The sequence below is a fragment of the Procambarus clarkii genome, chromosome 86 (genome assembly GCF_040958095.1).
Source record: "Procambarus clarkii isolate CNS0578487 chromosome 86, FALCON_Pclarkii_2.0, whole genome shotgun sequence".
Classification (NCBI taxonomy): Eukaryota; Metazoa; Arthropoda; class Malacostraca; order Decapoda; family Cambaridae; genus Procambarus; species Procambarus clarkii.
In genome coordinates this window covers 20,603,928-20,616,016 of record NC_091235.1, presented here as the reverse complement: position 1 = coordinate 20,616,016, position 12,089 = coordinate 20,603,928, and the positions used below count along the sequence as shown (strand labels likewise).

At 44.8% G+C, this 12,089-nt stretch overlaps 1 protein-coding gene across 1 annotated transcript; it reads right to left on the bottom strand.

Annotated features, from left to right (window-relative positions):
* Positions 1–3,638: 3,638 nt before the first annotated feature.
* Positions 3,639–4,541, bottom strand: LOC138358812 (zonadhesin-like). The gene has a single exon (XM_069316989.1). It carries the CDS (start codon positions 4,539–4,541, stop codon positions 3,639–3,641), a length of 903 nt encoding a protein of 300 aa, XP_069173090.1.
* Positions 4,542–12,089: the final 7,548 nt, after the last annotated feature.

Sequence of the window (12,089 nt, the reverse complement as noted above, 5' to 3'; positions counted from 1 at the left end):
GAGCTGTTCAAGTGCAAGCAGGGGAACATTTTCTGGTCAAACACGTAATTGCATGTTTCAACGGGTCATCTATGTCCCCTGGAGTGGTCACCTGGGTAACTTGTTCCTTGTTAAGTTGTTCCCCTGATGAGCTAACTCACCGTCTTAATGACTGGACCATCCAATGTCTTCCCCGGCAACTCTGAACTGAATCTTAACCTCCCCTTGTTTCGATCTTCCTTCCCGAGCATAAGTAGTTTTCAATTTACCTAAAATAAATAACAAATCATCATAATATCTTAATTATCTCGAAAAGTGAGTTTTTAATACTGAACGTTTCATATCTTTTGAATTTCTTCCAGACTCCTCTTCACTAAAATATTTTATCTGTACGACTCAACACATCACTGATCTGCATATCTTGTCTTGTGTTCGCGTGCATTTTTTGCCTTCAATGATGAGTTCAAGTGTATTCTATGCTCTCAATGAAGATTTGGAGTGCATTCTTTGCCTTCAATGATGAGTTCAAGTGTATTCTATGCTCTCAATGAAGAGTTGGAGTGCATTCTTTGCCTTCAATGATGAGTTCAAGTGTATTCTATGCTCTCAATGAAGATTTGGAGTGCATTCTTTGCCTTCAATGATGAGTTGAAGTGTATTCTATGCTCCCAATGAAGATTTGGAGTGCATTCTTTGCCTTCAATGATGAGTTCAAGTGTATTCTATGCTCTCAATGAAGATTTGGAGTGCATTCTTTGCCTTCAATGATGAGTTCAAGTGTATTCTATGCTCTCAATGAAGATTTGGAGTGCATTCTTTGCCTTCAATGATGAGTTCAAGTGTATTCTATGCTCTCAATGAAGATTTGGAGTGCATTCTTTGCCTTCAATGATGAGTTCAAGTGTATTCTATGCTCTCAATGAAGATTTGGAGTGCATTCTTTGCCTTCAATGATGAGTTCAAGTGTATTCTATGCTCTCAATGAAGATTTGGAGTGCATTCTTTGTCTTCAATGATGAGTTCGAGTGCATTATATGCTTTCAATGAGGATTTGGAATGCATTCTTTGTCTTCAATGACGAGTTCGAGTGCATTATATGCCTTCAATGACGAGTTCGAGTGCATTATATGCCTTCAATGACGAGTTCGAGTGCATTATATGCCTTCAATGACGAGTTCGAGTGCATTATATGCCTTTAATGACGAGTTCGAGTGCATTATATGCCTTCAATGATGAGTTCGAGTGCATTATATGCCTTCAATGATGAGTTAGAGTGCATTCTATACCCTCAATGAGGATTTGGAATGCATTCTTTGCCTTCAATAACAAATTCGCGTTCATCATTCCCTTCAATGATGAGTTCGTGCGCGTTCTTCACCTCCCAAGATGCGCGCAGACAGAAACAAGATGGAAGTGATGTTTGAGGCTGAGTGTGGACCTCCATCTCGCCCTCAGCAACTATGTCAAGGGTGACACAGAGAAATCTAGCGGAGATGGGGGGGGTGTAGGGAAAATGGGTAAAGGGGGTGGGGGAGGGGGGAGGAGAATAATGGCATGAGGAAGCAGAGGTCAACACCCGGGGTGTGGTACTACATGCGGCAGACCACCGCTGAACGCAAGCGGGGAATCCTAAAAATGGTACTATGGAAAAAAAAACAGCGAGTGGAACTAACCAACTCATTATAGCTCGTTCAGCACTTGACATCTCACTCACTTGATATCTCACACTTATACTTACCTTGTGTGTGTGTGTGTGTGTGTGTGTGTGTGTGTACTCACCTAGTTGTACTCACCTAGTTGTGTTTGCGGGGGTTGAGCTCTGGCTCTTTGGTCCCGCCTCTCAACCGTCAATCAACTGGTGTACAGATTCCTGTGCCTATCGGGCTCTGTCATATCTACACTTGAAACTGTGTATGGAGTGAGCCTCCACCACATCACCCCCTAATGCATTCCATTTGTCAACCACTCTGACACTAAAAAAGTTCTTTCTAATATCTCTGTGGCTCATTTGGGCACTCAGTTTCCACCTGTGTCCCCTTGTGCGTGTTCCCCTTGTGTTAAATAGACTGTCTTTATCTACCCTATCAATCCCCTTCAGAATCTTGAATGTGGTGATCATGTCCCCCCTAACTCTTCTGTCTTCCAGCGAAGTGAGGTTTAATTCCCGTAGTCTCTCCTCGTAGCTCATACCTCTCAGCTCGGGTACTAGTCTGGTGGCAAACCTTTGAACCTTTTCCAGTTTAGTCTTATCCTTAACTAGATATGGACTCCATGCTGGGGCTGCATACTCCAGGATTGGCCTGACATATGTGGTATACAAAGTTCTGAATGATTCTTTACACAAGTTTCTGAATGCCGTTCGTATGTTGGCCAGCCTGGCATATGCCGCTGATGTTATCCGCTTGATATGTGCTGCAGGAGACAGGTCTGGCGTGATATCAACCCCCAAGTCTTTTTCCTTCTCTGACTCCTGAAGAATTTCCTCTCCCAGATGATACCTTGTATCTGTATCTTGTGTGTGGGTGTGTGTGTGTGTGTGCCTGATGTACTATTGCATAGTGGCAGTGAATAGTATCCGCGAGGCATCTCTTCAAGGGAGAGAGATAAGGCCGCCATTGGCGTGCAATAAGCCAGTAGTGGCGTGCAATAAGCGTGCACCTTACTATCCTACTGGATAGAATAGTAAGGTCCATGGGCGTCTATGCTACAAGAGCCTAGTAAGTAAGGTCCATGGGCGTCTATGCTACAAGAGCCTAGTAAGTAAGGTCCATGGGCGTCTATGCTACAAGAGCCTAGCAAGTAAGGTCCACGGGCGTCTATGCTACAAGAGCCTAGCAAGTAAGGTCCATGGGCGTCTATGCTACAAGAGCCTAGTAAGTAAGGTCCATGGGCGTCTATGCTACAAGAGCCTAGTAAGTAAGGTCCATGGGCGTCTATGCTACAAGAGCCTAGTAAGTAAGGTCCATGGGCGTCTATGCTACAAGAGCCTAGTAAGTAAGGTCCACGGGCGTCTATGCTACAAGAGCCTAGTAAGTAAGGTCCACGGGCGTCTATGCTACAAGAGCCTAGTAAGTAAGGTCCATGGGCGTCTATGCTACAAGAGCCTAGTAAGTAAGGTCCATGGGCGTCTATGCTACAAGAGCCTAGTAAGTAAGGTCCATGGGCGTCTATGCTACAAGAGCCTATATAGCAAGTAAGGTCCATGGGCGTCTATGCTACAAGAGCCTATATAGCAAGTAAGGTCCATGGGCGTCTATGCTACAAGAGCCTATATAGCAAGTAAGGTCCATGGGCGTCTATGCTACAAGAGCCTATATAGCAAGTAAGGTCCATGGGCGTCTATGCTACAAGAGCCTAGCAAGTAAGGTCCATGAACCGTGCGAGTTCAGGGAGCCTAGTAAGGTCCGAGCCGCACTGCTCCAAGTATGTGCGCTTTATATGCAACAGCAATCATTGTTGGAGCATTAATGATGAATGGCCGGGCCAGGCAGTGTTGATCCTCAAGCATGGCACAAGAGGCCGTACAGTGGCGCAATGTTGACAGAATTGCGGTGCACACAAAGCTGCCTTCAGGATAATTCAGCGGTCAACCAGGGTGGCTTTGTTCTTATTGTACGGTCATAACCCCCGCCTGCTGCACCCACACGCATGTCAATGGCTTACGGCACTACTGGCTTATTGCACGACGCTACTGGCTTATTGCACGTCACGACTCTCTTATTGCACGCCGATACGGGTTTATTGCACGCCACTACTGGCTTATTGCACGCCGATACTGGCTTATTGCAAGCCGATACTGGCTTATTGCACGCCGATACTGGCTTATTGCACGCCGATACTGGCTTATTGCACGCCGATACTGGCTTATTGCACGCCAATACTGGCTTATTGCACGCCGATACTGGCTTATTGCACGCCGATACTGGCTTATTGCACGCCGATACTGGCTTATTGCACGCCGATACTGGCTTATTGCACGCCGATACTGGCTTATTGCACGCCGATACTGGCTTATTGCAAGCCGATACTGGCTTATTGCACGCCGATACTGGCTTATTGCACGTCACTACTGGCTTACTGCACGCCGATACTGGCTTATTGCACGCCGATACTGGCTTATTGCACGTCACTACTGGCTTACTGCACGTCACTACTGGCTTACTGCACGCCGATACTGGCTTATTGCACGCCGATACTGGCTTATTGCACGCCGATACTGGTTTATTGCACGCCGATACTGGCTTATTGCACGCCGATACTGGCTTATTGCAAGCCGATACTGGCTTATTGCACGCCGATACTGGCTTATTGCACGCCGATACTGGCTTATTGCACGCCGATACTGGCTTATTGCACGCCGATACTGGCTTATTGCACGCCGATACTGGCTTATTGCACGTCACTACTGGCTTATTGCACGCCGATACTGGCTTATTGCACGTCACTACTGGCTTACTGCACACCACTACTGTCACAATACCAACCTTCAACCAGTACCACCCTCCGTCCCAAGAGATCATTCCTGTTGTCTTGCAGTTTCCCACTTTAAGTCTTCCCTCCATGCTTCTCTACTTTCTTCTCGTATAGTGTATCTACTTTGTTTCTTGTCTCCCTCTACATCAGCAGCCGCAGGCTAGAGATAGTTCCTCTCTTGTGAGAGAGAGAGAGAGAGAGAGAGAGAGAGAGAGAGAGAGAGAGAGAGAGAGAGAGAGAGAGAGAGAGAGAGAGAGAGAGAGAGAGAGAGGGAGAGAGAGAGAGAGGGAGAGAGAGAGAGATTTGCACTAGTGTAGTGAAGCCAGGTACGTCGTGGGGGGGGGGGGAGGATGCGTAGACAGGCATCTACCAGGTAGTGAGGGACATAAGACACGTAGATGGTCATCTACCACCTCAAAGTAGATTTTTGTATTATTATTCAATTTGGACAAACCGGAAACTCTTTAACCGCAACATAAAATATAAAACCTAACCCTAACCTCTCCTAGCAATTCTAGGCCTAACACAACTGATCTTATGCCTACAATAGTACATATATGTGCTACACTAGGCCTATGCATATTGTCTGGTTTTTATTGGTACAAAATTGGTCTGGTTGGTACAAAAAAATGGTTTAGTGGTGTTCCATCACTACATATTGCCACGTTCCACCAAATAGTTACCCAATTATGCAATGAATAATTGGGTAATTAATGTCGTGTCTTAAAAATTGCTTACTGTAGTCACCGTCTTTGCAATCTCTAGTTTCCAACGTGGAACCTTGTTTGATCTCAGATTGAATATTTAAATTTTATCAACTGGCGATTGATCTTCACTTTGCTGTTCTCTGATTGATATTGCGGCCAGCACAACAGAATTTATGCCACCCACCACTAAGCTCTTCTACATAAACTTTTCAACGGCTCACAGAATGTCCTAAATTCTTAAAATACATCACTGACAGGAGCGTGACTCCCCCCTACCGATACTAATCATAAGATACAGTTCACTGCAAGAACAAGAAATCCCTCGATTAACATCATGTGAAACTCCTTAAAAAGAGACAAATGTCTCTTTCAAGGCCTTTCGCAAACTTCTGCACCAATGCATGCGCAGTTGAAGACTGTTAACTCTAACGATCTCAATATATAGGTAAGACAACCTCTTCAAGGTCTCAGACAATGCACAAACAACAGAGTTACAGCAAACAACTCATCGTTTGTACAAACAACCAGACCAGCACCAGAGACATTTCCTCTCCCTACGGGCTCACCATAGCCCGTGCTACTTGGAACTTTTTGTTCCAGGTAGCGAATCTTAAACAACAACAACAACAACATTTCCTCTCCAACACAGACATAATTGACTCGTGTTGCTGCTCATATTATTGTTTTTGTTGTTGTTCTGTTGTTCTTGTAAGAACTGTTGATGCTACTGTTAAGAGTCGTGTTCATACTGTTGGTGTTAGCATACCTGTAGAGGATTTCTAGAGTTCTTTTACTCCCCGAGCCCGGCCCGGGGACCAGGCTCGACTTGTGATAACTTTGTCCAACAGGCTGTTGCTTGAGGCGGCCCGCATTCCCACTCATCCACAACAACCCAATTTGCCGGGCACTTCTTGCAAGAACTTGTCTACGTGTATCTTCAAGACATCCACCTGTGTTCTGGAAATATTTCTAATGCTTGCTGGCTTCTCTGTATTTTATATATTTCTCAGCAACTCTGGCTCAGATCATGACCCTTAAACTAAGGATAATGTTCATTAAGTCCCTCTATTCGTATTACATAGTTTATCTTAGATCTTAGAGGTTCCCTTCTTCTACAACACAGTTGAACTTTTCCAGAAATCTTCCAATCCTTGAGAGAAACGTCAAGCTTTAAGGACAAGTCCAGCAAAGGTTCTCTTACACAAAAAAGTTATGAAATGCTTCAAAAAATGAGACCTGTATTGATCATTGCAGCAGAGACCTCGCTTCTTACAGGAGTCCGGGTTCGATCCCCAATGACCCAAATGGTTGTGCTCCGTACTTCTGACCCAAACAAACCCTCGGCGGGAGGTCAGTCCAGGTGGTGATGACCAGAGTCTTTCACTAAACAACTGTGTTGAATTTGTTATTTTATGGCACCTTTGAAAATTTCACAACCTGAGAAAAATAGTTGTCTGGTTCAGTCGAGGACTATGAGTTACCACTCGAGAAGTTGGTGGTGGTGGTGGTGGTGGTGTAGGTAGTAGTGATGTAGGTGGTGGTGGTGGTGGTGGTGGTGTAGGTGGTGGTGGTGATGTAGGTGGTGGTGGTGGTGTAGGTGGTAGTGTAGGTGGTGGTGGTGATGTAGGTGGTGGTGGTGATGTAGGTGGTGGTGGTAGTATAGGTGGTGGTGGTGGTAGTGTAGGTGGTGGTGGTAGTGTAGGTGGTGGTGGTGGTAGTGTAGGTGGTGGTGGTAGTGTAGGTGGTGGTGGTAGTGTAGGTGGTGGTGGTGGTGCAGGAGGTGGTGGCGTCAGTAGTCATGAGGAACTAACCTAACCTTCCTCACCTTCCCTCCAACAATACCTAAAAATAATACCAAGAACCATGCGGAGTTTAGCGGTCATTCGCTTGATTAAAAGACAGGATAGGAAAGAATCCCAGCGTTGCTGATGGTAGAGTCGTGAGTTGCTCTGTCAGCAGGCGGGCCGAGGTGTGGTGGTCTGCTGATAGCTGGGCTGTCAGGTGGTCTGAGGCGTATAGTCTGCAGGTGGTTGAGCTGACAGCAGGCGGGCCGAGGTGTGGTGGTCTGCTGATAGCTGGGCTGTCAGGTGGTCTGAGGCGTATAGTCTGCAGGTGGTTGAGCTGACAGCAGGCGGGCCGAGGTGTGGTGGTCTGCTGATAGCTGGGCTGTCAGGTGGTCTGAGGCGTATAGTCTGCAGGTGGTTGAGCTGACAGCAGGCGGGCCGAGGTGTGGTGGTCTGCTGATAGCTGGGCTGTCAGGTGGTCTGAGGCGTATAGTCTGCAGGTGGTTGAGCTGACAGCAGGCAGGCTAAGGTCACCCATTGGCTGATCTTAGCCTTTGCCTCTTCCTTTTATTCCTGCCTTATTACCCCATATATCATGTAGCATCCTAACCTCTCTCTCATTATTTCTAGATTTGTTTCTCTTAATCTGGGTACATATATACATTACAGTTTAAAATCTATTATTTATTCACACAAATTGTGTCGCAAAAAAACAAATATGAATGTCCCTGTATTATTTATTCCTCTTAATTTTTCAAAGTAATGACAGACATTAATTCCACACGCGAATTAAGGATTACAACTACGACATTAGAATGCGAATTGTCGTTTTCTACTTATATCGGCGTGAGTCTACTAGTTATTTTAAATGGGAGAATTGCACGACATGTTCAAGTTTCGGGTTAATTATCATTGAGGTAGTCTACAAGAGAACCACAGGTAACATTAGGGAGGTAAGTAGCTCCGTTAAAATGAACACAAACGAATACTCAAAGGAATTGCCAAATTGCTTCGGCGACGGTGATTTTTTTTTTTTTGTGTGTGTGTGTGTGTGTGTGTGTGTGTGTGTGTGTGTGTGTGTGTGTGTGTGTGTGTGTGTGTGTGTGTGTGTGTGTGTTATGCTATTTGTGCCTGCAGGGTCGTTCTTTTAGGTCTTGGATCCCGCCTTTTCTATCTACTTTTTCTGTAACACAGCTACTTTCTCTCTCTCTCACACCATCCCCAGGATGCAGCCCTTATCAGCTGTAACTCCCAGGTACATATTTACTATTAGGCGAACAGAGGTATCAAGTGAAATTAACTCTGCCCGTTTGTTTCTGCCTCGGCCGGGAATCGAACTAGGATTCGATGTCCGTTTGGAGGCGAAACACACACACACACACACACACACACACACACACACACACACACATACACACACACACACACACACACACACACACACACACACACACACACACACATGACATGATCACGTCTAGCCTCTAATGTCTGTGTATGTTTACATTTCGGGCGGATTCGATTACATACGATTCAGCTATTGTTAGAACCCTTCCTAAATCTCTGTGCTCTCTCTCATATATTCTTCTCCCCATCTCTTTTTTTCCCCTCTCGTCGTTCTTCATCAGTCCCTTCTCCCACTACGTTCTGTCAACCGTCTAAAGCCCCTTTCCCACTTCTTCCATGTGTGCTATCCATTTCCCATTCTCTCTTCTCCCTAATTTATTTGCAGACGAGGAGTCACAATAACGTGGCTGAAATATGTTGACCAGACCACACACTAGAAAGTGAAGGGACGACGACATTTCGGTCCGTCCTGGACCATTCTCAAGTTGATTCCTATATATTTCTCACTGCTTTTTCCCACCCCTCTCTCCTATATCTTCACTTTCTTTGTGAATGCGAGGTGTACACAGCCTTGTAGTTAATAAGACGCGCTACCTGTGGGCGAGAAGGGTGTAGAAAACTCTTGTTATTATTATCTGGGCTTCATGCAAGTCGGATTTACTAAGCCAAAATATTTACGAGTGCATTAATGTAAGTAGTAAATATGTAGGTGGGTATTTTATTGTAGGGGGAAAGTCCGTGAGGTTTATTTTAGTGAGATTTAAGCGTCCTGGTTCTAAGATAGTTTGTACAAGCTTGATTTATGTAATTAGATGTTTAATGTAATTGGGACTTCCTTGAGTTTACTGTAGGTGGATATTTGTCATGGGTTCACGCGAGAGACTTACGTAGGCAAGTTCCTTGAATATATGATTACTTACATTAAATGAAAGTGGTCCGGATGTTTCATTCGGATCTCTTCCCTCTCCCAACTGTTCTTGGATCATTTTCAGTTGTTACTTTGCCTGCACGTCCGTATGTTGGCTTAAAAGTAGATTTTCAACCACCTTTGGAGCATACCTGGGGCATACCTGGAGAAGGTTTCGAGAGTTGTTCTACTCCCCGAGCCCGGCCTGATGCCAGCACTTGACAGACCACTTAAGTTCTCTCTCTCTCTCTCTCTCTCTCTCTCTCTCTCTCTCTCTCTCTCTCTCTCTCTCTCTCTCTCTCTCTCTCTCTCTCTCACACACACACACAGTATATAGGAAGTTGGAAGAACTAAGGAAGAACTTCTTCCCACACACACAGTGGGAAGAAGAACTAAGAGGAAAAACAGAGCAAGATATGATGGACTTAGTCAAGTAGAAATGCAAGGAGGCCGAAGAGTTTTTTATACTAACAGTCAAAGAAAAACGTTGTAGGGAATGTAACACCTCCAAGGTTTAATAGAGTGTACCAGGAAGCAGAAGTGAGAAGGGAGTGGAGAAAGTAGAGAGGACAAACTACAGGGGACAATAAGATTAGATGCAACAGAGCTAGGAATGAATACATTAATATAAGGAGATTATCGGAAAGGAATTATGAAAACGATATTGCAATGAAAGCAAAAAAAGGAACCTGAATTACAACATTGTCATATACGAAGGAAAATATTAGTGAACGACCAAGTGACACGACTGAGGAAAATAGAAGGGGCATATACAGAAAGTAACAAGGACCTCTGTGAGGTAGTGAATGCTAGTTTCCATGGAGAGTTCACAGCAGTCTGAGCAGCTCCCATTGTTAGAAGAGGAGATGACCCAAGATGAGAGACTAACTGATATAGAAATGACAGCAGAGGAGGTAATGAAACAGCTGACAACATTGGATGCAATGAAAGCAGTTGGACCAGACAACGTATCACCGTGGGTACTAAAAGAAGCAGCGCAGGCTCTCAGTGTGCCTCTGGCAAGGATTTTGAATGAGTCACTTTTGACGGGAGAGTTGCCCAGTTGCTGAAAGGCAAATATGGTACCAATTACAAAAAAAATGAGATAGGAAAGAGACACTTAACTACAGACCAGTATCACTGACAAGCATCGGCTGTAAAGTCCTTGAAAGAATAATCAGGTTAAGTCTGATTACACACCTGGAGAACATTAGGCATGTAAACAAACACCAACATGGGGTTCAGAGAAGGGAAATCATGCATAACAAACCTTCTAGAATATAGTAGCATGCGGGAGTACGCGGAAAAGCCCTAACCTGGGTAAAGAATTACTAAACAGGCAGGAGGCAGAGAATAACAGTCAGGGGGCGAGAAGTCGGACTGGCGACCCGTAACGAGTTTATTACCTCAAGGATCGGTGCTGGGACCAGTTCTATTTCTAATATATATGAACAACATGTCTACAGGAGTCGAATCCTATGTGTTGATGTTCGCGGATGACGCAAAATTAACGAGACTTGTGACAGACTAGGATTGTAGGAGACTACAAGAGGACTTGACCAAGCTGCAGAGATGGTCAGAGAAATGGCTACTGGAGTTCAACACGAGCAAGTGTATAGTTATGGAATTGGGACTAGGTGACAAGAGACCAAAGGGTCAGTACACCATGAAGAGAAAGTACCTGCCTGTGACGATTCGAGAAACGGATCTGGGAGTGGACGTAACACCAAATCTAACTTCTGAGACACATATCGGATAACAACAGCAGAAGCGAACTCTACGCTAGCAAATGTTTGAACGTCATTCGGAAACCTAGGTAAGGAAACATTCAGAGCGCTTTATACTGCCTACGTGAGACCAGTCTTAGAGTATGCAGCCCCACCTAAAGAAACACATTAGGAAACTAGAAAAGGTTAAAAAATGCGACGAGGCTAGTCCCGGAGTTGCATCGGACAGGATATGAAGAGCGACTGAAGGAACTGAACCTGACGACGTTAGAACAAAGGAAGGAGTGGGGAGATATGATAGCAGCATTCAAAATACATAGAGGGATTGACAGAGTGGAAATAGACGAAATGTTCACACAGAATACGAACAAAACAAGGGAACATGGGTGGAAACTGGAAACTCAGATAGAGGTATAGAGATTTAGAAAGTTATAGTCATAGAGATACTAGAAAGTTTTCTTTTAGCGTGAAAGTAGTGGGGAAATGGAATGAACTAAAGGAGCATATCGTGAACACAAACACAATTCATAGCTTTAAAACTAGGCATGATAGAGAAGTAGGCCAAAGAGTCATTGCTTTAAACAACCGGCGGCTAGAAAGGCGGGATCCAAGAGCCAACGCTCAATCCTGCAGGCACAAACAGGCGAGCACAAGTAGTTGAGTACACACACACCCATTATTAACTAAGTATACCATTGTCTGCACACTAATACCTCACTTTATAACGACGGAACACGCCTAAATAAACAATGACAACACACAATAAAACAACAAAATTATTAGTTAAAACACCCCCATAAATGACAGCAAATTATGACAAACAAAGCGAATATTAAAACAATCATCAACTATTTTATCTGTAAAATGCACAATTAAATATGTCAAGAAATAGTCTCGGTCAAGGGAGCCGGTCGGCCGAGCGGACAGCACGCGGGACTTGTGATCCTGTGGTCCTGGCTTCGATCCCAGGCACCGGCGAGAAACAATGGGCAGTTTCTTTCACCCTATGCCCCTGTTACCTAGCAGTAAATTAGGTACCTGGGTGTTAGTCAGCTGTCACGGGCTGCTTCCTGGGGGTGGAGGCCTGGTCGAGGACCGGGCCGCGGGGACACTAAAGCCCCGAAATCATCTCAAGATAACCTCAAGAGAAGTTTCTGAGACATAA